The following is a 25,469-nucleotide window of genomic DNA, read 5'->3' as shown; positions in this document are numbered from 1 at the left end:
ACAGTCTGATGGCCTTGAGATAGAAGCTGTTTTTCAGTCTCTCGGTCCCAGCTTTGATGCACCTGTACTGACCTCCTCTGGATGATAGTGGGGTGAACAGGCAGTGGCTATTGGTTGTTGTCCTTGATGATCTTTATGGCCTCCCTGTGACATCGGGTGGTTTAGGTGTCCTGGAGGGCAGGTAATCCCCCGGTGATGACTGTAGACCTCACTGCCACTGGAGACCTCGGTTGTGGGCAGAACAGTTGCCGTGAGGCGATGATCAGCCCGACAGGATGCTCTCGATTGTGTATCTGTAGAAGTTTGTGAGTGCTTTTGGTGACAAGCCGAATTTCTACAGCCTCCTGAGGTTGAAGAGGCGCTGCTGCGCCTTCTTCACGATGCTGTCTGTGTGGGTGGACCAATTTCAGTTCGTCTGATGTGTACGCCATGGAACTTTGAACTAACTACCCTCTCCACTACTGTTCCATCGATGTGGATAGGGGTGTGTTCCCTCTGCTGTTTCCTGAAGTCCACAATCATCTCCTCTGGTTTTGGGAATGTTTTAAAATGAGGTTATTTTCCTGAAACCACACTCCTAATGAACTCACCTCACCCTGACCGTCAGCGTTGTTGGTAATCAAGCCTAACTGTTGTGGTCTGACTTGATGATTGAGTTGGAACGTGCGTCCCACGTCCACGTGATGAACAGGGAGTACTTGAGAGGGTGGAATCAGACCCTTGTGGGCCCCCAATGTTGAGGATCAGCAGGGTGGAGATGTTTTTGCCTACCCTCACCACCTGGGGGCGGGATCAGGAAGTCCAGTACCCAGTTGCACAGGGCGGGGTCGAGACCCAGGGTCTTGAGCTTGATGACGAGCTTGGAGGGCACTATGGTGTTAAATGCCGGAGCTGTAGTTGATGAACAGCATTCTCACCCTGGTATTCCTCTTGTCCATATGGGTTAGGGCAGTGTGCAGTGTGGTTGAGATTGCATCTGTCTGTGGACCTATTTGGGCGGTAAGCAACTTGGAAGGGTCTAGGGTGTCAGGTAGGGTGGAGGTGATATGGTCCTTGACTAGTCTCTCAAAGCACTTCATGATGACGGAAGTGAGTGCTACGGGCGGTAGTCGTTTCTCAGTTACCTTAGCTTTCTTGGGAACAGGAACAATGGTGGCCCTCTTGAAGCATGTGGGAACAACAGACTGGGATAGGGATTGATTGAATATGTCTGTAAACACACCAGCCAGCTGGTCTGCGCATGCTCTGAGGGTGCGGCTGGGGATGCCGTCTGGGCCTGCAGCCTTGCGAGGGTTGACACGTTTAAATGTTTTCCTCACGTCGGCTGAGGTGAAGGAGAGTCCGCATTTTTAGTTGCGGCCCGTGTCAGTGGCACTGTATGGTCCTCAAAGCGGGCAAAAAAGTTATTTAGTCTGCCTGGGAGAAAGACATCCTGGTCCGTGACAAGGCTGGTTTTCTTTTTGTAATCCGTGATTGACTGTAGACCCTGCCACATACCTCATGTCTGAGCCGTTGAATTGAGATTCTACTTTGTCTCTATACTGTTCTTAGCTTGTTTGATTGCCTTGCGGAGGAATAGTTACACTGTTTGTATTCGGTCATGTTTCCAGTCACCTTGCCCTGATTAAAAGCAATGGTTCGCTTTCAGTTTCATGCGAATGCTGCCATCAATCCACGGTTTTTGGTTTGGGAATGTTTTAAATCGGTGCTATTCTTCAACGACGTATCTAATGAACTCACTCACCGACTCAGCGTATTCAGTAATGTTGTGGTCTGACTCAAAAACATTCCCAGTCTGATGGAAGCAGTCTTGGAGTGTGGAATCAGATTGGTCGGACCAGCGTTGAACAGACCTCAGCGGGGAGCTTCTTGTTTTAGTTTGTCTGTAGGCAGGGATCAACAAATGGCCTGGTAAGCTTTTCCGAATAGAGCATGGGCCTTATATGATGGGAAGTTGGAATAGCAATGATCCAAGGTTTTTCCAGCCCTGGTTGCCTAGTTTCCTAGGAACGCGAAGCTAGGCGGCCATCTCTGTTGGCGCCGGAACACACAAGGCTGGTGTAACCGATGTGAAATGGCTAGCTAGTTAGCAGGGTGCGCGCTAATAGCGTTTCACATGTCACTCTCTCTGAGACTTGGAGTAGTTGTTCCCCTTGCTCTGCATGGGTAACGCTGCTTCGAGGGTGGCTGTTGTCGATGTGTTCCTGATTCGAGCCCAGGTAGCGGCGAGGAGGGACGGAAGCTATACTGTTGCGCTGGCAATACTAAAGTGCCTATAAGAACATCCAATAGTTAATGAAATACAAATGGTAGAGAGAAATAGTCCTATAATTCCTATAATAACTACAACCTAAAACTTCTTACCTGGGAATATTGAAGACTCATGTTAAAAAGGAACCAACAGCTTTCATATGTTCTTATGTTCTGAGCAAGGAACTTAAACGTTAGCTTTCTTACATGGCACATATTGCACTTTTACTTTCTTCTCCAACACTTTGTTATTTCATTATTTATTTGAGGCTAAATTGATTTTATTGATGTATTATATTAAGTTAGTGTTTATTCAGTATTGTTGTATTTATAAAAAACATTAATTGTCTGATTTATCAGTATCGGCTTTTTTTGGTCCTCCAATAAATCGGTATCGGCGTTGAAAAAAATCATAATCGGTCGACATCTAGTGTCATCCTATGGGGGTACAGCCATGGTAGCCAAAGAAATGGCCTGCCCAGCATTTTTATACATGACTCTAAGCATGATGGGATGTTAATTGCTTAATTAATTCAAGGAACCACACCTGTGTGGAAGCACATACTCTGTATCCCTCATTTACTAAAGTGTTTCCATTATGGTGGCAGTTACTTGTATAGATGTAAAGGATTTCTGCATCAGATCAGTTGCTAATGTTCAACAAGCCGCCAACTTCTCAGCTCACTCACAGCATTATAGAACGAGTGGAATATATCAAGACCGAGACACAACCATATATCTTTGCAATCTGCACAGACTTCTCCAAGTCTATGGAAAGAACATTTGCGCAGTAATTCCTAGAAACCCATCACATTATCTATGACACATGTGCACACACACAGATACAAACAAGGCATTGTTCTGGAAATCCTGCAGTGTACGCAGTGGTTAAACTGCTCAATGGAACAGACACAGATGAGAGGGGAGATCAGCAAGTGTTCTTTAAAGGGTAAGGCCACAACGATCATGTCTGTACAGAACTATAGAATGCAAGTCATTAGATACTTTCCCCCTAAATACATTTTTTTTAAAATACTTTGTGTCTTTGATTTATCTGACCTGAAAGACCATGTGTGTTGAATTTAGGCAATCACTGAACTGATCAATTAGCTTAGATGGTCAAGTATGGTGCCTAGTTGGTACAAAATCCTGCAGTAACTGCGGCACTCCAGGAAGTGTTGCTTACCCCTGGTTTCTGAATACGACATGGAACTTCACTGAAGAATCCATTCCCACTTTACTGGGTTGCCTCCTGTGACAAATTGTGCGGTCAAACCAGCCCGACTCATTGTGGAAATCCCATGACATATGAACAGTGACGATTTTAGCATGTACATTTTGGTGGTGGGGGGGGAATGGGATGCATGCCAGCAAAGCCACACCACAACACTAAATAATAAACTAATTGCACTATAACGGTGACAAATGATGCACAAAAACTGTTAGGGCCTACATAAAGCTGTCCAAACATCTTACCACTGCTACACCTGGCTATTAGCGGAGCTTTGTTTGATAGCGAAACAGTTCATTCAGCGTCCTTTACGGTCTTTAAAAAAAAACATAGCTGATATGGCTGACGTGCGTAAACAAATGTGGTTTCTAATGACAATTGAAATGTAGAAACTATGGCATGAGGGGACAAGAAGCGGATAAGAGGCAATCCGTAATTTCGATTAAGACATTAATGAGCGAGCTAGGACGGACGTAGTCAGCATAACTATTTGTTTAGCACTTGAAATGTACAGTGACAGAATTCAGAACATGGGCCGTTCTTAGTGTTCTCCCTGTACACCAAGTCAGAAACGTAGGATAAATAAAGGGTGCATTTAAGCATACAATGAAAGCACTTACAATATTAAATTATTACATTTCTCTAACGAAAAGGTTATCGGCAACAGTACATGTGCCCCACCAAGTCAGAACAGTAGGCAAAATTAAGGTAAGTAGGTCAAATGGGCTACTAAGCTAACTACACAACATACATTTAGTATTAAGTCTTTGCTACAGTATACATAACTCCCTGGCATACTACATCATTTATGGAGCATCATACAATACATTTTTGGACTCACATTGTTGTGCTGTGCTTACTTGAACAGGAAGGTGGCACAGCGGTCCTTCGTGCGAATATTTTGTCATCAAAGTATGGCATTCTCTGGATTTATGGTGCTTTCAAGACAACTGTGAACTCATGGTGGAATCATGACGTCATTGATTTTCAGTTTCCAGACTTACAATTCCGAGTTGGATGACCTTTCAAAAACATATTTCCCAGTCTGAGCTCGTTTTTTCCAGAATTCCCAGTCATCTTGAACTCAAGGTTTCACAGTTCCGAGTTAGTTGTTTTGAGCATGGCACAAATCATGCTTCATTGACATCAAGGCCAATGTTGAATGTTAATCATTTTAAACTTGAACGAGAGAAACTTAACCCTAGACTTTGGACCACACAAGCACTCCACTGAATATCAGGCTAGTGATTGCTTTGCAATGCTTACTGTTAGCCATTGTCACAGATTCCTTCCAAACCACTCATTGTTGAATTTGCGATTCCCAACTTGTTTTGTAATGTTCATGTCCAATGGCCGATGAGCACTGATACATTTTATCTATCATTTCTCTGCATTATTTCTCTAGCATCTGCAGCACAAGCCTCCCTCTACGCTTATACATGAGTGAAGTGAGTTCGGGAAAAACTAAAAGGATGCATCTTAGAAAGAGTTCACATACAAACTTTATACGTCCAAACTTCGAGTCAAATAGGCTTCCCAAAAATAATATGGTGGCTGTGGTAGAACGTCCATTTTGACTGGCGATTTTGTGCATTTATCAAAATTCACTTTGAACAATGCCACTAAATAATGCCACTTTAATAATGTCTACATATCTTACATTACTCTTATCACATGTATATACTGTATTGAGACCCAATCACTGGACACTAACAAATGGATCACTTTAAACAATGCCACTAAATAATGTTTGCATATCTTACATTAATAACATGTATATACTGTATTTTATACCATCTACTGCACCTTGCCTATGCTGCTCGGCCATCGCTCATCCATATATTTATTTGTATATATACACATTCACCCCTTTATATTTGTGTGTATTAGTTAATTGTTGGGAATTGTTAGATATTACTGCACTGTTGGAACTAGAAGCACGAGCATTTCGCGACACTCGCATCTGCCAACCATGTGTATGTGGCCAATAAAATGTTATTTGACTTTGATTTGAATATCTCAGCGTGGCACAGCTCTTCATCACTGTGGTGCTGCCTGGCAGAGGCACTGAGGCAGCCCAGGTCTGTATCATCAGCAAATCTCTCCCTCTCTCAGGGTGAGGAGTTCAGTATGAAGGATAATCAAAGGGTGTAATTACAGGAGTGTCCCTCAAAACATGGCTGCTAGACGAGCGGGGCCAAAAGAGGGTGTCAGGGGGAAAATTATGTATTCACCTTATTTGTTGGCTATGTAACAATTATTTTCATAACGAACACTAAGATATTTCTGTCCTGCTAATGCTGTGTCTTATGGTCTCCACTCCAGCACCTAGCCTGGGTGTTGAGAACATGGGTTCTACTACAGATAGCTTGAAGCCGACACTTGACTTGTGTTGGTGATAAAAACTTAAAAGCTAGCATTCTATAGACAAGATGTGGTGTGTGCGCGACTCGAGAGAGAGAGAGAGAGAGAGAGAGCCTGGAAGAGTTAAGAACAATGCCGCATTGTCTTATCTTCCTGGCATCTGGGAAACTAAGTAAAAGACCATCCTGAGTAGATAACCAAGGTGGCTTATGGGAATGTTAGAAGTGACTGACTAAGCAATCTTGGTATCAGCTATATAAAAACTGTGCATCGTCTGTCAAGGCTAGACTCTCAGCCTAACAGTCAGTCAAGACTGGTGGGCCGATGCTCATTATTGCAATAATTAATCAATATTAAATAAAGATTGTTTGAAGAAATGACCAAGACCAAGTCTCTCTCTGTACTGAATTTCCACGACAAGGGTTCGAGAAAGGGAGAACTAGGGCCGAGAGACAGAGAGAAGACTGGCATTCTTAAGGCTGGAGCGAGATCAATCATCCAGAATGGTTAAAAGACCTTTCAATGAACCTCCTTTAATCTTGGCACAATGCTACAAACCGAGCGTCACGAAGTGGGGCTCTGGGGTTTAATAATTCCCCACGGAGAGCGTAAATCTTTAATAGAGGGCAAGTTAAGCCTGCGGAGGCTCCGACGGCGTGCACAGTGGTGCGTGCACGTGCAGATCCGGATAATTGATGATGCACATAGACAATGATACCTGACACACAAACTGAAATATTAAGTAGCATTACAGGGGTATCGTCAGGGATGTAGTATCAAACGAGCAAGCAAACCAACCTAGGCGCGCACGCACGCACGCACACACACACACACACACACACACACACACACACGCACACGCAAAATTGACAGAGAGGGGAATAATGGAGCGAGAGAATTATAATATGAAACTTATTTTTAAATTTATATTATTTCACCCTCTTGGCAACCCTTGCCTGTAGATATTTATAAAGTCATACAATTGTTAGAAGATCTCTGAACCTCCCAGTCCTGTGAATTCATTTGGTCTCGGTTATAAAGATGAGTCATTTCTCGCCTACTATTTATTCTGTAAACCAAGAGGCCAAATCGAATCTTATCAAAACACCAAAACCAGTTAGTGCACACTTGATTATGAAATACTGGTAGGCTATGTTGAAACAGCTGGGATCAATGCATTTCTGACTACTACCCAGTAACTAGATCTCTCGCCCTCTCTCCGAGGTAGGATTACAATGCTCCCATTCAGTAGCGTAGCTTCAGCCGAAGCAACCGAAGCGGTCGCACCAGGGCCCATAATATACATAGGCCCACTGCTGGGTCCAGATCTGCGGAGTCGCGGGCCCCCTATGTAATTTGAATACCGCCCCACCACGCCCAAGTATTAATTGCTGACGCGGGTCCATCACGTCTAGGATTAGAACTTTCCTTAACGTAGGCTATATGATAAATTATCCCACTGATGGTTTCACCAACAAAATGTTTGTTATTTTTGCCACTACATAAGTCGGCATGATATTTTAGCGATTTGCTGACAATAAATCAAATTAATTTGATAAATAAATAATATTATTCAATAGTTTCAATACCATGTGAAGATAATGAAATGCATTCTGGGATTCATTGGGAAAATACTCTCCGAAGCGGTGTTGGTTTCAGTCATTGTTTTAAGCAACAGTTGAGTTCTAGCTAACAAAAGACAACGGCCCCCCCCAAAAAATTGAGAAAGTCAAGAATAGACTGCCGATTTAAAAATCAGCAATGTATCAACACAAAATTTGAAAGCAAAGGAGGTATCAAAATTAGTTAAATTAGATTGTTTTCAAATGCAGTTCAAGTGCAGCCATTGCTAGCACAAGCAAAATAGCAGGACCAGAAGAGGATGTAGGTTAATCGTCGCCAGCAGCAGCTTTTAGCGTCTCAAGTGAGAAAAACTTTGACAGAGGGGGATACAGGTTGTCAGGTATCGGAGGATACGACCCTGAGCACATGCCAGGCAGGACAAGCTATCCCCGGGCCGGGCGGGGAGGAAGAGGAGCAGGGCGAGGCTAGAATCGTGGCGGCAGAGGAAACAGGTGGAAATGGGACAGACAGCCTTTTTACCTATCCAACTGACAGGGGGGCGTTATGCAACAAATGTGGATGCAAAAGTCAAACGGCACATTATTGTATTAGGCTCACGTAAGCCTACTGGCCCATTTCCAAAAGATGACGAAAGGCGGTGTTTGTATTACACCACTACAACCAAGGCCCAAATCAAATTACCACGTACATCGCTATGTTATTCGTCCAAGCTATATTGCATGCATTGTGAGCCTTTCTGGCTGTTCGGAGATCGGAGTTAATGGGGTGAGAGATTGGCGCCATCTAACATCCAAAATAGAATGTCATGAGACATCCCAGATTCAGATGGGGGCCTGTTTGGTATATGAGCAATGGAAGCTCAATGGCACTATTGACGCAGAAATGGAGAGAGGCGTGCGTAACGCTGCAAATTTCTGGCGACAGGTGTTGGGAGCGCATAGTTAATGTAACTCTCACACTTGCATCAGGTAATTTGGCATTCAGAGGGCACCGTAAAAAGCTGAGGCAGGCCAACAGTGGGAATTTTCTCAGTATAATTGAACTGCTGTCATTTTACGACCCAGTTCTGAAAGAAAGTTCAGAACGCCCCGCAGGATCCGTTAACTATCTCAGTCCTCAGATTCAAAATGAGCTGATTTATATCTTAGCCGAGCGAGTGCAGTGTGACAATCAGGGAGAGATGCAGGAAGGCCCATCCCACCCCCCTCGATTATTATGGACAGCACACCAGATGTATCCAAAGTAGACCAGTTAAGCCAAGTTTATCGCTATGTGAGCGTGATAAGGGATGCAGATAATCTCGCCACAGATCTGACCATCATGGGGACTTCTGGAGACTGCTGACACATCAACAGCTGAGCTTTAACTAAAAATCCTGGGCAGTTTAGAGGATAAGGGGCTGGATATTTCAAAATGTCCTCCGCAGGGGTATGATGGAGCTGCTGACATGAGCGGGGTCTATTTCAGGTGTGCAGGCCAGAATATCCGAAGGAGAGCCGCTTGCCGTTTATGTGCTTTGCACAGCGCATAGTCTTAACCTGGCTCTCAGCGACAACCGTCAAAAATGCGCCAGAGATTAAACCGTTTTATGATACTGTTGAACTGTTTATACACCTTCTTCGGGCATAGCATAAAGAGATGGTCAATGTTGAGTGGTATATTTGATTTTGCAGAAGACATTTTGATTTTGTCGTTCTGCAAACTACGGTTTTAGAAAATGTGAACGTAGTCTCCAAAATGCGTCAGGCCAAAGACGCAGACCTGCACAGAGCAGTCAGCCTACTCAAGGACATGATATAGGTCCTGTCCGGATTCCCACCGGATTTTGAAAAGGCCAAAAGTCACTGCAAAGACCCTTGCCGACAAATGGGGAGCTCAGAACGCATTTGAAGACAAATCGGAGAAGGAAGGCGAGGCGTCATTTTGATGCGCTATGCGAGGACGAGCGACTGTCTGATGGGGAGAGTAGTTTTAAAGTCAACGTCTTTAATGCAAAACCGTGACATCGTTATCCATCAGCTGTCAAACAGATGTCAAAGTCGGCGGGCAACAGAGTCAGACTCCATCCATCCCACTACCCTGGCCAACGCAAATGATGATGTGCTCTACAAGAACGCCAGCCGGCTGGCTGAACATTACAGCAAGATATATCAGCAATATACATGGTCAATTACGCTCTTTCAGGGCCTGTTTTAAGAAGGATATAGCAAAGCACACTACAGTGAGAGACCTGGCCAAGCTGCTAATTGTGGATTCAGTCACTGCTACATTTGGGGAAGTAGTTACAGCGATGCTCCTTTTTATGACTCTGCCGGTAAAGGTAACCAGTTCCGAGCGCTCCTTTTCCAAACTGAAAATAATTAAAATCATACCTGGAGGAGCAGCATGGGACAGGAGAGACTGCGTGGGTTGGCCATTCTGTCCACTGAAAACACCAGGGCCAGGACCACGGATTTGAAGGCCATAGTCAACGACTGAACAGAGCGCAATGCCCGCCGAATGCCAATCAAAATGAGTGAGTAAGCTTATATTTTTAAAAGGCAGGCTACCCAGACAGCCTATATAAATCATGCTTTGTTGAGATTCATTTACATTGCTCGTCAATCTACGACTATGCTCGATCGGTCTTAGGAAACCATGTTCTGGTGCACGGCCACTGAGCCATTTCATTGTCATCATAGCCTATACGCTTCACTAGGCTATAAGAATAATAGTAAGCACATACGCATCATATACCGTTAAAAGGCATGCTGCCATTTAATTCATCTGTTTGAATGCTCCACTTGATTGATTTTCTGGCGGGTTGTTTTTGCTATAGGCCTCTGCGGGAGGCAAATCATTTGAAATACCGGTATGTCATTAGCTGCGTTTCAGTCAAGAGATTGATCTATATATTTATGTTTTATAATATAGGCTATTCCCTATTATTTGCAGATAAAATAGGGTGTTTTCGACCACTTTGTTCTTTCTGTGGTGCTGATCGACGGGTCCATTTCTGACCGTCGTCCATGTTGCTGAATGTATACCATTTGATTTTGTATTGGCTATATTGCCGGTAACACCTTCAAATGTGCCCTACGATTAGGTTCTCCACTGTTGTTATAATGCTTAACAATATTAACACATCCTTACCAACAAAATTATTTTAATTAAAAAAGGGAAATATGGGTGGAGATAGGGGCCCGGAATTTTTTGGGTTCACCTGGGCCCGTCATGATTAAGCTGCGCTACTGCTCCCATCCACAGGGCACGAGAGGTCACCGAATGGTTTGATGGGCATTACAACTAATCTAAACTATATGCCATGGCCATCTCAGTCACCAGATCTCAACCCAATTGAACACTCATGGGAGATCCTGGAGCAGTGCCTGAGACAGCGTTTTCCGAACACCATAAACAAAACACCAAATTCTGGAATCTCTCATGGCAGAACGGCGTTGCATCCCTCCAATGATTTAAAAATACATTCGATGACTGACAGGGGGGGCGCTGCTTTAAAGCCACCATCTTGGCACTCCCCAACCATTGTGAAAAATATTTTGCAAGCTATAGAAATGCATTTATTAAGGTCTACATTTGTTTTTGCCATGTTAAGTCTATTAGACACCTTATGCCTACTTTTAAATTATATTATGTGAGCTAAACATGAGCAAAAATATGAACAATGTTTTGTTTTTTATGTGACAGTTCTACAAAAAAAAATACATGTATTCAGACCCCTTGAATTTTTCCACATTTTGTTACGTAACAACCTTATTCTAAAATGTATTAAATTGCCCCCCACTAATCTACACACAATACACTATAATAACAAAGCAAAAACAGGTTTTTAGATATTTTGCCAATAAAAAATAAAATGACATACTTAAGTACTCAGATCCTTACTCAGTACCTTGTTGAAGCACCTTTGACAGAGATTTCAGCCTCGAGTCTTCTTGAGTATGATGCTACAAGCGTATTTGGGGAGTTTCTCACATTCATCTCTGCAGACCCTGAAGCCATGTCAGGTTGGATGGGGAGCGTTGCTGCACAGCCATTTTCAGGTCTCTCCAGAGATGTTGGATGGGGTTCAAGTCGAGGCTCTGTCTGGGCCGCTCGGCGACATTTAGAGACTTGACCCGAAGCAACTCCTGCGATGTATTGGCTGTGTGCTTAGGGTCGTCTGCCTGTTGGAAGGTATACCTTCGTTCTAGTCTGAGGTCCTGAGCGCTCTGGAGCAGTTTTTACATCAAGGATGTCTAATTTGCACCGGTCATCATTTCCTCAAACCTGACGAGTCTCCCAGTCTTTATTTTGAACTATTTTCTACATTGCAGAATAATTGTGAAGACATCAACTATGAAATAACACATATGGAATCATGTACTGTAGTAAAAAAAGTTTTTAAAAAGTGTTTAACAAATCAGAATATATTTGAGATTCTAAGTAGTCACCCTTTGTATTGAAGAACGCTTTGCACACTCTTGACATTCTCTCAACCAGCTTCACCTGGAATGCTTTTCCAACAGTCTTGAAGGAGTTCCCACATACGCTGAGCACTTGTTGGCTGCTTGTCCTTCACCCTGCGGTCCAATTCATCCCAAACCATCTCAATTGGGTTGAGGTGGGGTGATTGTGGAGGCCAGGTCATCTGATGCAGCACTCCATCACTCTCCTTCTTGGTCAAATAGCCCTTACACAGCCTGGAGGTGTGTTGGGTCGTCCGCATGTTGAAAAACAAATGCTCGTCCCACTAAGCGCAACCCAGATGGGGTGGCGTTTTCTGCAGAATGCTGTGGTAGCCATGCTGGTTCAGTGTGCCTTGAATTCTAAATAAAATCACTGAAAGTGTTACCAAAGCACCCCCACACAACCTCCTCCATGCTTCACAGTGGGAACCACACATGCAGAGATCACCCGTTCACATATTCTGCGTCTCACAAAAACACAGCGGCTGGAAACAAAAATCTCAAATTTGGACTCCAGGACAGATTTCCACCGGTCTAATGTCCATTGTTCGTGTTTCTTGGCCCAAGCAAGTTTTCTTATTGGTGTCCTTTAGTAGTGGTTTCCCTTGCAGCAATTCGACCATGAAGGCCTGATTCACGCAGTCTTATCAGAACAGTTGATGTTGAGATGTGTCTTAATTGAACTCTGTGAAGCATTTATTTGGGAAGCAATTTGAGGATGGTCCTCAAAGTCTCTTCAAAAGTGTTCTGCCTGTGCGGTGCCATTTTGAGTACTGCAAGCTTGGCCCATGTGGGCCAGCCCCCTAGCAATTCGATTGCCATCCAATGAGGTTGCAGGGCGGGCCCAAAGGCTCAGTGACACGCGAGAGAGACAATTCTCGGGGACACGTTTTGTCTCGACCGCTACTTTGAGAACTACTGACTGAAAAGATAATTACTGACATCAATCAAATTTGCCCTCGACATGAGATGTTACAATGATAATGGATCATTAGGTGTAGCGCCGCGGCTACCGCTAATTGCGGTATCATAAATCCTGAGCACAAACGATGATCCAGCATTCTATACATCATTTCCTTTTACGCACCCCCTTGAGACACCTACGTTTTCTCAAAATGCCCTTGCTCTCTCGCTCTCCCTGTGTCTTCAAATGTTTACAGCCATTCATGTGAACCTATGGCAACATGTGCTAACATATCCCATCTGTTCCACGCCTATATGTTAAGATCGATAGAGGTTAACTGAAAAGACCAAATGGAGACAAACACCTTGAGATAAAGATTGACCAGCTACTAAAAAAAGGTGCCAAGATAGAAGAGCGAAAGAACGAGACACTAAATTACAACAAGACATCAAATTAAAAAAGACCTCCAAATAAGCAAGACCAGTACATGAAAAGAATGGCTACACTCCAAACTACATTAATGATCTATGACACACAATCCACGACTTTAAGGTTACCATGGCAACACATAAACCCACCAAAACCTCTATACTGGATAGAGTGGTGAGGAGGAGGAATCTACTCTATCCGGAAGCGACATCACCATGAATCTTTCTTTTACTATTGAGAGTTACAGTTAATTTCAAAATTGTATATCGATTTCCTTAAAATATAAGTAGTAATCTCATTTATTTGTTTCAGTCAATTGTTTAATCAAACTTTTTGCTCCCTGAATTAGCCCAAGTTAATTTTCCCCAGCTAGCTGAACAATGCTCATTTTCATCCTCATTGCCAAACTTCTTAAATACTGCACCCTCAACTTCAAAACGCCTTTGCTAGTTAAACAATCATGCAACTAAGAAATTTGCCGTAAAGAAAGCTTGTTTTGTTGAATAGTCATGACTGGTTCGAGATACAGTATCGGTCATAAGACTGAGGAGAAGGATATCATTGCGACTTAACGTGGATCCAAGTTCAGTTTTGAGATCCACCAGCGTCATTGGCATAGGGTTAGCAGGATGTTTTTGACTGGTCTCGGAACTGTGACAAATTCCTCTCCCCGCTTGGCTCAATGGGATATGTCGTGATTTTGCCTAACACAGTCAGATATGTACACGGTCTTGTACCAAACTTTTTTTCAAATGACTATCATATCCGTTGATTAAATCAGACTGTTAATATAAATAGTAATCCAGGAATGTCACAAGTTAATTGACACGAGAAATCTTGAGATAAAAGCAACTCCACAGATCGCAATGATTGGCTAAATTATTTCTGGACACTAAGGGTCCGTGGAGCTCTTCCTCATCACCACTATAATAGTGTCTTATAGCAACCTGGGGCGTCAGGGTAGCCTAGTGGTTAGAGCGTTGGACTAGTAACTGAAAGGTTGCAAGTTCATATCCCTGAGCTGACAAGGAACAAATCTGTCGTTCTGCCCCTGAACAGGCAGTTAACCCACTGTTCCTAGGCAGTCATTGAAAATAAGAATTTGTTCTTAACTGACTTGCCTAGTTAAATAAAGGTTACATTTTTTAAAAAAAACATTTTTAAACTCCATATAGGGTTGGTGTCAGCAGCCAGGGCCCAGAGATATGTAATGGCTGGCGTTGTTAACAGTAAAGCGTCCTGCTTGCTATTGATCCAGGTTGGCTAGATCATGAGTGAATTCTGGGAAGCTGACTTCATGTGCCTGACTGCCCAGGCAGGCAGACGCCTGAACTCCTGAGTGGAGTTGGGAATGGCTGTCTGCAGACTGAGTGGAACCAGCTCGGGCAGGGCGATGCCTTTTTATTACTCATTGTTGCTCCATATATATTGATGAGTGCGGTCTCCACACGGTGAAAAACCGCAGATATTAGAGGATTTTTTTTTTAAGAGTCTGAGCTTTTTTGCGGCTTTATAAATCGACCTGCCGGGTCATTGTAGTTGCAAAGTTCAGTGCAGAGACTTGCAGAGTAACAGTTTGAAAGGTTAAATCTATAATAACAGTCTATTAAGCTGACGATAAACTTGTTTTGGATAAAGTCAATGTCCATGCTGTCTGCAAAGGTCCATTGTAGGACATGACAAAACTAATAAAGCCTTTGCCTGAGTCTATCAGCTAAAGATATCAGAATATGTGCTTCTACCAGGTTCACAGGTCAAAGGTGATGCTGCAGAGAGCCTCACGTATGACAACAGTACGATCAGTGCCTCTGGCTATTCTACCTGCATGCCCTCTCTGCTCTGGGTATTCCATCTTTTGAATTCTACAGGGGTGCCCTCTCTCCTTCAGCTTCATTAAACAGATCTGCACGTGTTGTTCATGCTTCACTGCCCTACAGGTCTGACATCCTTGAGAGACAGTGAGGCAGGTTTGAAGAAGGTTTTGTTGTATTCTTGCATTTCCTTCTCCCTGGATAAAACCAGATGACGTGCTGCAGCGGCTAACCTTGACGTTCTTCAACTCCCTCTGTGCAAGTAGGCAGGGAAACAAAAAGGAGAACGAAAATGGCCGCCGCATACTCACAGTCCGGTCTGAGGTATTTGTGAGGGAGAACAGTACTCTAATTGGTAACCTAAGCAGGGAGCCTTCACTCCATATTGAGGGGACTTGTCACCGGAGGTTATCAAAAAAGGTAGAACTATTACTTTCAAAACACCAGTGTTTTGTTCCAGGCTTGTTTAAAAACACCTGGGCGACATTTCTCACTCAATACCAACTGCGGGGCGGCTGATTACCGTGGCCGCATTCAATGCGGTGCAAAACAAATGGAGTAAATGTAGTCTGCATTCACAAAGACAGAAATAATTATTCCATGTATTTCAGAACATTTATTAGCTATGTAGATACATTGTCTCTCACTGTGGGTAGCCAAGCTTTCAGACGTTAGCGACTAATGAGCGAGGGCTCAGAGGCAATTTCACGAACAGTGTGGCCACATTACTTTGCTACATAATGACTCCTAACCTTTCGAATATGAGCCCCGATTGGTACCTAAGGCATTCATGGTGTTACACATTTAAAATAGGGAGCAACAGAACTGAGGACTTCATTAAATAGTGATATTATAGTGCTCAGCTTCGGTCTTGTAGGTAATAATTACATCTAAAAATGCATTTTACTTTTTCTTCACCTCAATCATATCTCGACAACTTTCCGGTGCAGATGGGGTCTCTTTTAGGGGAGAGTGAAAGAGGTGGGAGACGGAGGAGTTTTCCGGGGCTATTGACTCCACAGAGGGCTGAAGCCTGCCGTGCAGGGAGCTCAGAAAATAAGACCACTCAGTTCAGCCTCCTTCTCCAGAGTAAAGACATTCTATTCACTAAAGACTCCAAGGAAAGACACTACCTACCACAGACTCCTTTGGAGTAAAGACTATATTCACTAAAGACTCCAGAGTAAAGACTCTAAAATCAGGGGTGTCAAACTACAGAGATCCTAATGAATTACTATTATTAGTATTCTAATTTCTAATTCTGTGCCAATCCAGTCCGCAAGGTGGTTTGAGTAATTCAACATTTTAAACGAAAAAAAATCACAAAGCAAAGACTCTATACACTGAAGACTCCAGAGGTAAGAATACATTCAATAAAAGATCCCCATGAAACACTGATTAAAGATCACCAGGCGAATGACATTCCTATTCGAGGCCACAGATCAGGGAGTTAATTCATTAGGGATTCTGGAGCAAGGAAACTCTGCACTTTAGACGACAGTGCAAATGTATTCTTTTCACTGAAGGCCTTGGGGGAAAGACTTCATTAGAGAGAGAAGACTCTTGCTTAAGAATGAAGTGAGTGCAGAGACCGGTCTTTACTAATGAACCTGTAGCAAAGACAATATTGTAAGAAGTGGAGTTAGGCGACGGAGAATTGAGTTATTACTGCTAATGGTTATACTGTTCGTCTAACATTTAACTGATGAATATCCCGCTATATCCATCGCCACAGAGTACTCCAATACACTTGACAGATAACTTCGTATCAAGTTCTTTAAGCGGTGTAATTCAAGTTGAAGAGTAATGCATCCAATGGCATGTTAAATGAGGTTTGCCTCTAATAAAGGGTTACTATCAGGGAGAAATAAAAAAATGATGCATTGTTTTTTGGCAAAGATATTCAATACAGAGGGGACAATCTTCTTGAACAACCAACCGCTAAATTCCCATTCTATGGAGCGAAGACAATTCGGGGAGATTGAATACAGTCCATTGTGTAAAAACAAGAACAACAGATCAAATAAAAACATTAACAGTTTAGTACTAAATTGATTTCATTTTTCCCTTTATGGTCGCTTGTCCTTGCTTGTTGTTAACCTTTTTGACATTTCATTTTTCACCATCAGCACAGTGTCTTAACTAAGTATCTGACTCGTATCCATGGATGAAGTCGAAAGTCAAGGTGGCAAACACTTAAGTCCAGTAAATGTGGTCGGAATACGCTCTTCTGCTAGGTTAAATGTTTCTATTTAAATCACTAAATTCTACATCTTTAACATCCAACCCGTTTTAAAATGAAATGTGGGCACCGATTCATTCTTGAAAAGTACAATTGCTATTAGAAAACAGAAAATTCAACAGCATCAGAAAGTGGGAGAAGCTAGCCAGCCAGCCCATAGAGCCCCCACAGTGGAGGCGTCATAATATCCATCAAACCTAGCGTTCAAACAGGGAAATGGTTCTAAATCATTTTTATATCATAGGGAATTTAAAAAACACTTTACAATTAGGGCTGTGTTTCGTGAAGGCTTACCCTGGCATGACGTATTGATAACCATTTAAAATCTCTATGACGAGGTGACTTATCAATATACTTGGCTCTATTTAGTCTCATTCGAAAGAGCTAATTAGCATCAGAGTAGGCATCATGCAAAACTACAAATCCCTGCAAGCTTCTGCATGTTATCTCTAGCTGATACCTTTGTTAATTTAAAAGGAGGTATTGTGTCAATTTAAAAGATGCACAAGACAGTTCACAGAATTGTCCATTTAAAGAAATGTAGCCAATTAGATAGTTAGAGATTCTTACTTTGGCCTCGATTCATCGGTCTCGTCCAGATCATCATGGTATTTGTAGGTCTTTATGATAGCCACATTAGCAGCTAATTTGCATAATTAGCATATTTTGGGGGGGTAAATACAGGCGACTATATTAGTCACGTTGTCCTAGAGAGATTTACATAGTTATCAAAACATCACGTAAGGGTCAGACTACACAAACACAGCCCTTATGTCAAGTGTTTCTAAAAACACCTATGGGAAAAATGAAAGGTGGAAAAAAACATTTGGAATATTGTCCCTGTTTGACCGCTAGGTGTTATGGGTATTATGATTCATACTGTGATACTCTAGAGAGCATTGCATTGTGGATTTTGTAGACGACTTGAGCTGCAATAGATTTCCACAATTTTGATAAATTAAACATTTTATTTAACACTGTAAAATGAAAGGATTTTTCCTGTAACTGATGCAGTTGGTATTTGTGCAAACTCCTTTTATGGAGATTCACAGCAAAGACATCAGGCTTGGACCCACCGAGGATCCACTTTGAACATCCATGTACAGTGCCTTCAGAAAGTATTCACACCAACTTCTTCCACATTTTGTTGTGTTACAGTCTGAATTTAAAATTGATTAAAATTTAGATTTTTTTGTCACTGGTCCTCACACACAATATCCCATAATATCAAAGTGGAATTATGTTTTTAGAAATGTTTACAAATTAATACAAAATTAAAACTAAGGTCGGAGGAGGAAACACTGTACCGAGCGACCTGGTCAGCGTGCACTGCGCCCGGCCCGCCACAGGAGTCGCTAGTCCGCCATGAGACAAGGATATTGCTTGGCCAATTTTGTGTCGCCCCATGGACCTCCCGGTCGCGGCCGGCTGCGACAGAGCCTGGGCTCGAACACAGAATCTCTGGTGGCACAGCTAGCATTGCGATGCAGTGCCTTAGACCACTGCGCCATGATTTAACATGATTCTTGAATGATTGCCTCTGTACCCCATACATATGGTTAATTGTATGGTCCCTCAGTCGAGCAGTGCATTTCAACCACAAAGACCAGGGAGGTTTTCCAATGCCTCGCAAAGGATGGGAACCCATTGGTAAATGGGTAAAAATAAAAGTAGACATTGAATATGCTTTTGAGCATGGTAAAGTTATTACACTTTGGATGGTGTATCAATACACCCAGTCACTACAAAGATACATGGGTCCTTACCAACTCAGTTGCCAGAGAAGAAAGAAACCACTCAGGGATTTCAACAGGAGGCCAATGGTGATTTTAAAACAGTTCTAGGAGAATATCAAGGTTGGACCAACAAGATTGTAGTTACTCCACAATACTAACCTAATTGTTTCTCTGAATACAAAGTATTGTGTTGTTTGGGGAAAATCCAATACATTACAGAGTACCAGTCTCCATATTTTAAAGCATAGTGGTAGCTGCATCATGTTATGGGAATGCTTGTAATCGTTAAGGACTGGAGTTTTTCAGGATAAAAAAAAATCTGAATCTTTTTTGAATTCAGGTTGTAACAACAAAATGTGGAATAAGTCAAGGGTTATGAATACTTTGAAGGCACTGTACTTGAATGTGAACAATGTTGTGAAAGTATATGTAATGGAATGGCCCAGTTTTGGAAAACAATGCCACTTTATCAAATTGTCCTCCTCAGTCTACAAAGCCTCTCTACCCAACTTGAGCATTACTGTTCAGCGAAAGGACAACTCCCCTTTGTTGTTGATAAAAAGTAGAGAATCCTTCAGAATCCTCCCTCTGCGTGGAGACGATGAGAGGGGAGAGGAATATAATTATTTTCCTCCCATGGCCCACTGCTCCTTTAAGGTAAATCACTGTCCGTCTGGCTAATTCTGCCTGGGCACACTGCAATAATTATACCACCGCTCTCCTCATCTCATCTCCAGTCTCTCCTTTTCTCACAAACTCCTCTTTCATGCTGCCCTTTTGTAATTTCCCACAACTTCCCTGACCGTTAGGTCTTGCCTTCCCACACCCTTATTCCAAAAAAAAAAACAGCTCTCCTCTGTTCAAGCCTCTCTCAGTCTCTTATTAGTTCAGTGTTCGCTTCCCCCACTAAAATGACCCACCCTGCCCTTTCCACAGTAAATCTAGTTCTCCTTTGACCAGCTCCTTCCCTTCATTTCACACTGCCTCCTTTCCACACCACTCCCCATTTCTCCCTCCCCGTTCTAATTCTCACAGCAGCAGTTCTAGTAGCACAAGTTCAAGCCTTTCTAGGGACACAAGGGGCCCCGCTCCCCCGGCAGTAGTGTAGCATCACGCTCTCCCTCAACCAGTGGCAAGGGAGAAACCAGTGACAACAAGAAAGGAGCATCAAAAGAGAACCACCACAAGAATTCGAGACGAGAACAGTTTCCCGGTATTTGGATTTCGCCCCTGAAGCAAAAGAGATCTGTGTTGAGAGCCAGAGACAAGTTGATGGGGATTATGCTGATTTTAGTTACAGGTGGTGATGTGGGTGATGAGTGGTGCTGAACGCTGAGGAGAGACGAATCACTAAGAATGACTGGATGTCAGGGTGTAGGGGGTCAGTGTTGTGATTGGACGATGTGAGATGGGGAGACAGACTGCAGAGTAGGGTCCAGAAATACACACATACTGTAAATTGGCTGTAGTGTTGATTGGTGCAGGTGGCTGGCTTTGGCCACATAAAGAGTGCCGAGAGAACAATTAAAACCAATTGAATGTAAAGCCGCTCGACCACGCAATCGGGTGAGTGAAATGGCCTATCGTTTCATAGGCTATCACTGTAAAGCTGGTCACACCGGCTCCATCATGGCCAATGACAGAGGTGCAATCCCAATTGTCACCCTACTGTTCCTACCATTGGAGAAAAGTGGTGCACTATATAGGGAATAGGGTGCCATTTGAGACGCTACCATGGTGAGAGTTGTACCTTGCGTGAGTAGCTGCAGGGTGCGGACCTCTTCTCTGACGCGGAGCTGCAGGACCTGCTGGAGGATATACTGCCGTTGGCCCTCCTGCATGATGCCCATTCGCTCCAGCTTCCTGTCTGTCAATCTCATCAGAGCCCGCCCTGGACAGAGAGAGGGAGAGAGAGAGTGCGAGAGAAAGATTAAACTCAACTCCTCACGAGATAAACAGACTCCCCCATCTCACCCACCCAAAGCAAACACCATAAAGGGGCACAAGGAAGACCAAGTACACAAAACATTTGCTCTTTCCATGACATAGATTTCACCTGGATTCACCTGGTTAGTCTATGGTCCTTGTTAATTAACGTTACAGTTAAATCCACTTCAGTCAATGTAGATGAAGGGGGAGGACAATTGAGACATGGATTGTGTACGTGTGCCATTCAGAGGGTGAATGGACAAGAACATATTTAAGTGCCTTTGAACGGGTTACTGTAGTAGGTGCCAGGCGAACTGGATCTGATGTGTCAAAAACTGCAACACTGCCGGGTTTTTCCACACTCAAAATCTCCCGTGTGTATCAAGAATGGTCCACCACCCAAATAAAATCCAGCCAACATTGACACCTTATAGAGTCCATGTCCTGTCAAACTGAGGCTGTTCTGAGGGCAAAAGGGAGTGCAACTCAATATTAGGAAGGTGTTCCTAATGTTTTGTCCAGTCAGTGTATTTACAGAATAAATATTTATTGAAATTGATAAACATTGTTTGGAAAAGGATCTCAGTAGTACCTCAAAGTGAATTAAAGCATAACTGAACAAAAAGGACTCTCTCTCTCTCTGAATACTGCCATCAACTGCACTGTTACATACAATGAGCAGCACAAGAAATATCACAGTTTCCATTTCCATTATGCATAGACATTGTCAAGGTGACTCTATTCTCAATCTATGAATAGATAATTCTCTATCCTCTAACCATTCAATACATGTTATTCAATTTATGCTTGGGTATGCTAGCAGGAAGCAGCCAACGATGACTCACTTATTCCTTGAAACTATCTTCATCTGGCTACATAATGCACTTTAGCATAATTATTAATTGTATTTCGCCCATAGGCACCTTCTTCTGGGAGACCTTGATTTTAAAATCCCTAATTTAATCTTCAATATAATTTCTTAACAAGTAGGTGATTTTGGCCAGTGATAGAAATGCAGTGGAGAAAGTAGAGTCTAATTAATTACGCTCGTTGTGGAAGGCCTTTGTGGCAATGTGCGGGATTGGGGAGCTAGATAGAAAATAATTCCTGCCGATTACTATGCATTAGCCCGACTCCTGTAAATCCCCCTCGCTCGTTTACCCTAATGACTCGGGGCTCTGATTTGCTCCTCCTGATTGGCTGGCAGCCTGCTAACTTTACCTGGTTCATGGTCTCAAAGCAGGGCTATGGTGGCGTGACTGTCACATGCTCTCCCTCTTTCATCCCGAGCTCCCTCCTCCCATCCACCTCCAACAGTACTGTACTTACTGCAGTCATTACATACTCTAGATTTGATGTGATTTCATAACGACTTGTTACTTAACGCCTTTGTATATTAACTTTTTTACCTGCGACGCGGCTCATTATTCAAGATTGATTTTTTTTTTGTTGACAAGGGGTGTTGTGTGAAAGCATCGTTGGCTATAAGGTCTTGGTGAGAAAGTAACTTTTGGTGATTTTATTGCAGTTTTACACCTTATGCAACCATGCCTCAACACACAGTGAGCAGTTAACAAAGCTAAATTAGTCTGTGTATTGGTATTTGTGGGTGACTATGGCCAAAGAATGGCAAAAATGGTTAAGTGTAAAAAAATAAATAAAAAATATGTTGAAATGCCAGCTACGGTTTTAATGATGCCCATTACAGAGTAGCTAACTAGAGACAGGAGAACCTATGAGGGCCAGTAAAATGGGACGTGAGAGAGAACTAGAACGACAAAGTTAATGTAAAAGGATCACCTTAGGAGTCTATAAATAAATGACCAACCATCACTTGGCACCTCCTCCGAAATCCTACGCAAATCTGCTTGGCAACAGAGGCACCTCTTTAGCTTTACCTCATGGCTATCGGTTCTCTAAACAAACACAACCATACAGGATGTATGAGAGATAAAGCTTTCCAGATCAATGACTAAACAGCTGCTATAATAACGCATCTTTAATTATCAATATCTCAGAGTTAAAAGGCGGCCGCTTAAGATGCCTCAAGATGAGAGCAATTTGGAGTCAAGCTGCTAGTTTCTTGGCGGCGGTGCCAACATAGCTCCTTTCCTCGCCTTCCGGTAGCAGCCGGGCGAAACGCCTCTGTGGAGTTTCTCGCCGCTGCAGTTCTGAGTCATTGACTCCACAATCCCACAAAGCCACAGTAGGGAATTTATCAAACCACAATTAATACACAGAGCAGTGTAGCATGGCCGGGTAGAGAGAGCACAGAGGAGTAGAGGATGAGGGGAGAATGCCTGAAGAGAGAGAAGAGGGGATGAGATGGAGAGAGAGAGAGAGAAAGTTAAGAGGGACTAGGAGTGGATTTGAAGAAGAAAAAAAGAAAAAGAAAAGTACATCAAATGAGAAAAGAGGAGACTTGTTGAGGACTGAATAGACAACTTGGGGTTGAGTGGAGTACTATGACAAAGCACAGTGTCTCCAAAATGGTGGACAATTGAGACAGTGTTGGAGTTGGAGTAACTATATCATAATGGGTCACGTCATGGCAGGTAACTTGGTTGAATTTAGAGAGTGGTTCAAAAGAAATGTCAAAAGATTAGCTATACTATTTGTGGTAAAGGCAGATAGCTATACTATGTCACCAAGCAGTCCTCTCTCTCACACACACACACACACACACACACACACACGATAGGCATTTGAAATTATTTTACTATTCAGTTTTTGTGATTTCCTTTTTGTCGAAAAAATTGCTCGACTGTCTCAACCAATCAGAATGACGCAAATGCACATGGCTGAGGTAAACAGAGGACAGTGTGATTTCTCCGGTAATTTGTAAGCAACAGCTAAAGAGAAGTCTGATTTTTGACATGATAGAAGTGATTGTTACAAAAAAGGTGTTTTGCATTGATCAGTTTTTCAGGTCTAGTGGAACCGCCGATAGGCGAGCACCTGTTATTGCCGTTTAAAGTAGGGAAAATAGCATACCGATGTCAGAACAGCCTGGAGGGCCAAATGCTCAGCAGTAGCTCAACGTGTCATAAACTACATTCAAGTTTGCTTTGTTAAATTAAGAATTTCAAATGTCATGGTATATCCTTGTAGGTAAAAGTGTCACAAGGATAATTTCATTTTAGACAACGCTTTTTCACTGAACACTCACCGAAGTAATCAAAAACTAACGTCTGTTCGATATTCGATCAACCGTGCCCATCCCACACACACCACACACACACACACACACGCACACTTTTGGACTCAACCCCAGCAAAGGTAAGAGGGCTTCTATTTCAACTTCCTTTCCTCTAGAGTCTCTAGACCATCTGTGATTGGAACACTGCCAGACAACAAAACAAAGCTTCCTTTTTACTTCATCTCCTGTATTCACTTATATTTGGCCAACTGACTGACAAAAATGACTTAAGGCACTTCTGCCTCTTCAGTTGCACTATATCGATTGGATTTAAAATTCCCCTCCCACTCTCCAGTTAGTCTCCCCTGTAGCTTGTTGGCTGGCGGTGTTAGGTCTGCCCTCTCACTGTCCACCTCTCTATACCATTACCGCAAACCTGCCTGAATGAGGCCTCCTTCTCACCCAAATATTAGCTACTGTTGAAAAAGGCAACCCCCTATAAAAAAAACAGGTACAGATGCTGTAGAAGACAGTATGTATTCAAGTCAGCATATTCATAAATCTATGGATACAAACCTAGTGTGCACACACACGGACCAAGCGTTAGATTAATGGGCAGGGGGAGTGCGGATCTCAGTGTGCGGCTGCAGGCAGATTAATCTACAGCTATGGCCTGGCACAGTCAACCACTGCTTTGATGAATGGGGGCTTAGAGTGCACATGTGTACACACACACACACACACACACACACACACACACACACACACACACACACACACACACACACACACACACACACACACACACACACACACACACACACCCCTGCGGGACCTGTCCCTTTTTACGTGTGAACCAAAAGCCATGCTAATTACAGCTCTGTGGGTGAGGACAGGGGCACAAAAGCAGAAAATGAACCTCTCTCTCCATCTCACAACTCTCTCCAAACGACTAGTCAGTGAATGTACATGGGATCTACAGTAAGAGCTGGGCTGGCTGTGAACTGCAGATAGTTCAGGTAAAACCTTCAGACACAGCTGTGTGTGTGTGTGTGTGTGTGTGTGTGTGTGGGGTTATAGACTACTGAATGTCTCTAGTTACCCTCCACATGTGCAATAAGTCACAACATGCTGCAAACACATCCTTATCGATAGACCATTGTATAACAGGGGTCTCAAATTGGTGGACCGCGAGCCAGATCCGGTCCACAAGCCCATTTAATGTGGCCCACTGTTGTCTAAATAAATGCGAGAGTTAACATTCACAACTTACTGTGTATATCATCCTTTACTAGTGCTTGGCTTACTGGCACACATTACAAATACATGGGTGACCATGATGTGACTCTCTCAGTAACCTAGGCACGATATTGTAAAGTGCTGCTCCCAAATGGCAATGAGA

The 25,469-nt window shown here is 43.0% G+C and overlaps 1 protein-coding gene across 5 annotated transcripts in view; it reads right to left on the bottom strand.

Moving 5' to 3' along the window:
- LOC118398283 (sterile alpha motif domain-containing protein 12-like) overlaps positions 1-25,469 on the bottom strand; it is a 113,898-nt gene that overhangs the window by 44,512 nt on the left and 43,917 nt on the right. For all 5 annotated transcript variants that reach the window (XM_035793474.2, XM_035793473.2, XM_035793470.2 and 2 more), the window contains one exon: positions 20,750-20,890. In XM_035793474.2, the coding sequence (XP_035649367.1) occupies positions 20,750-20,890 (141 nt within the window). The remainder of the gene's footprint in view (positions 1-20,749; positions 20,891-25,469) is intronic.

This window comes from Oncorhynchus keta, chromosome 19 (genome assembly GCF_023373465.1).
Source record: "Oncorhynchus keta strain PuntledgeMale-10-30-2019 chromosome 19, Oket_V2, whole genome shotgun sequence".
Taxonomy (NCBI): domain Eukaryota; kingdom Metazoa; phylum Chordata; class Actinopteri; order Salmoniformes; family Salmonidae; genus Oncorhynchus; species Oncorhynchus keta.
The sequence above is the reverse complement of the archived record's forward strand: the minus strand, read 5'-3'. Positions and strand labels throughout refer to the sequence as shown.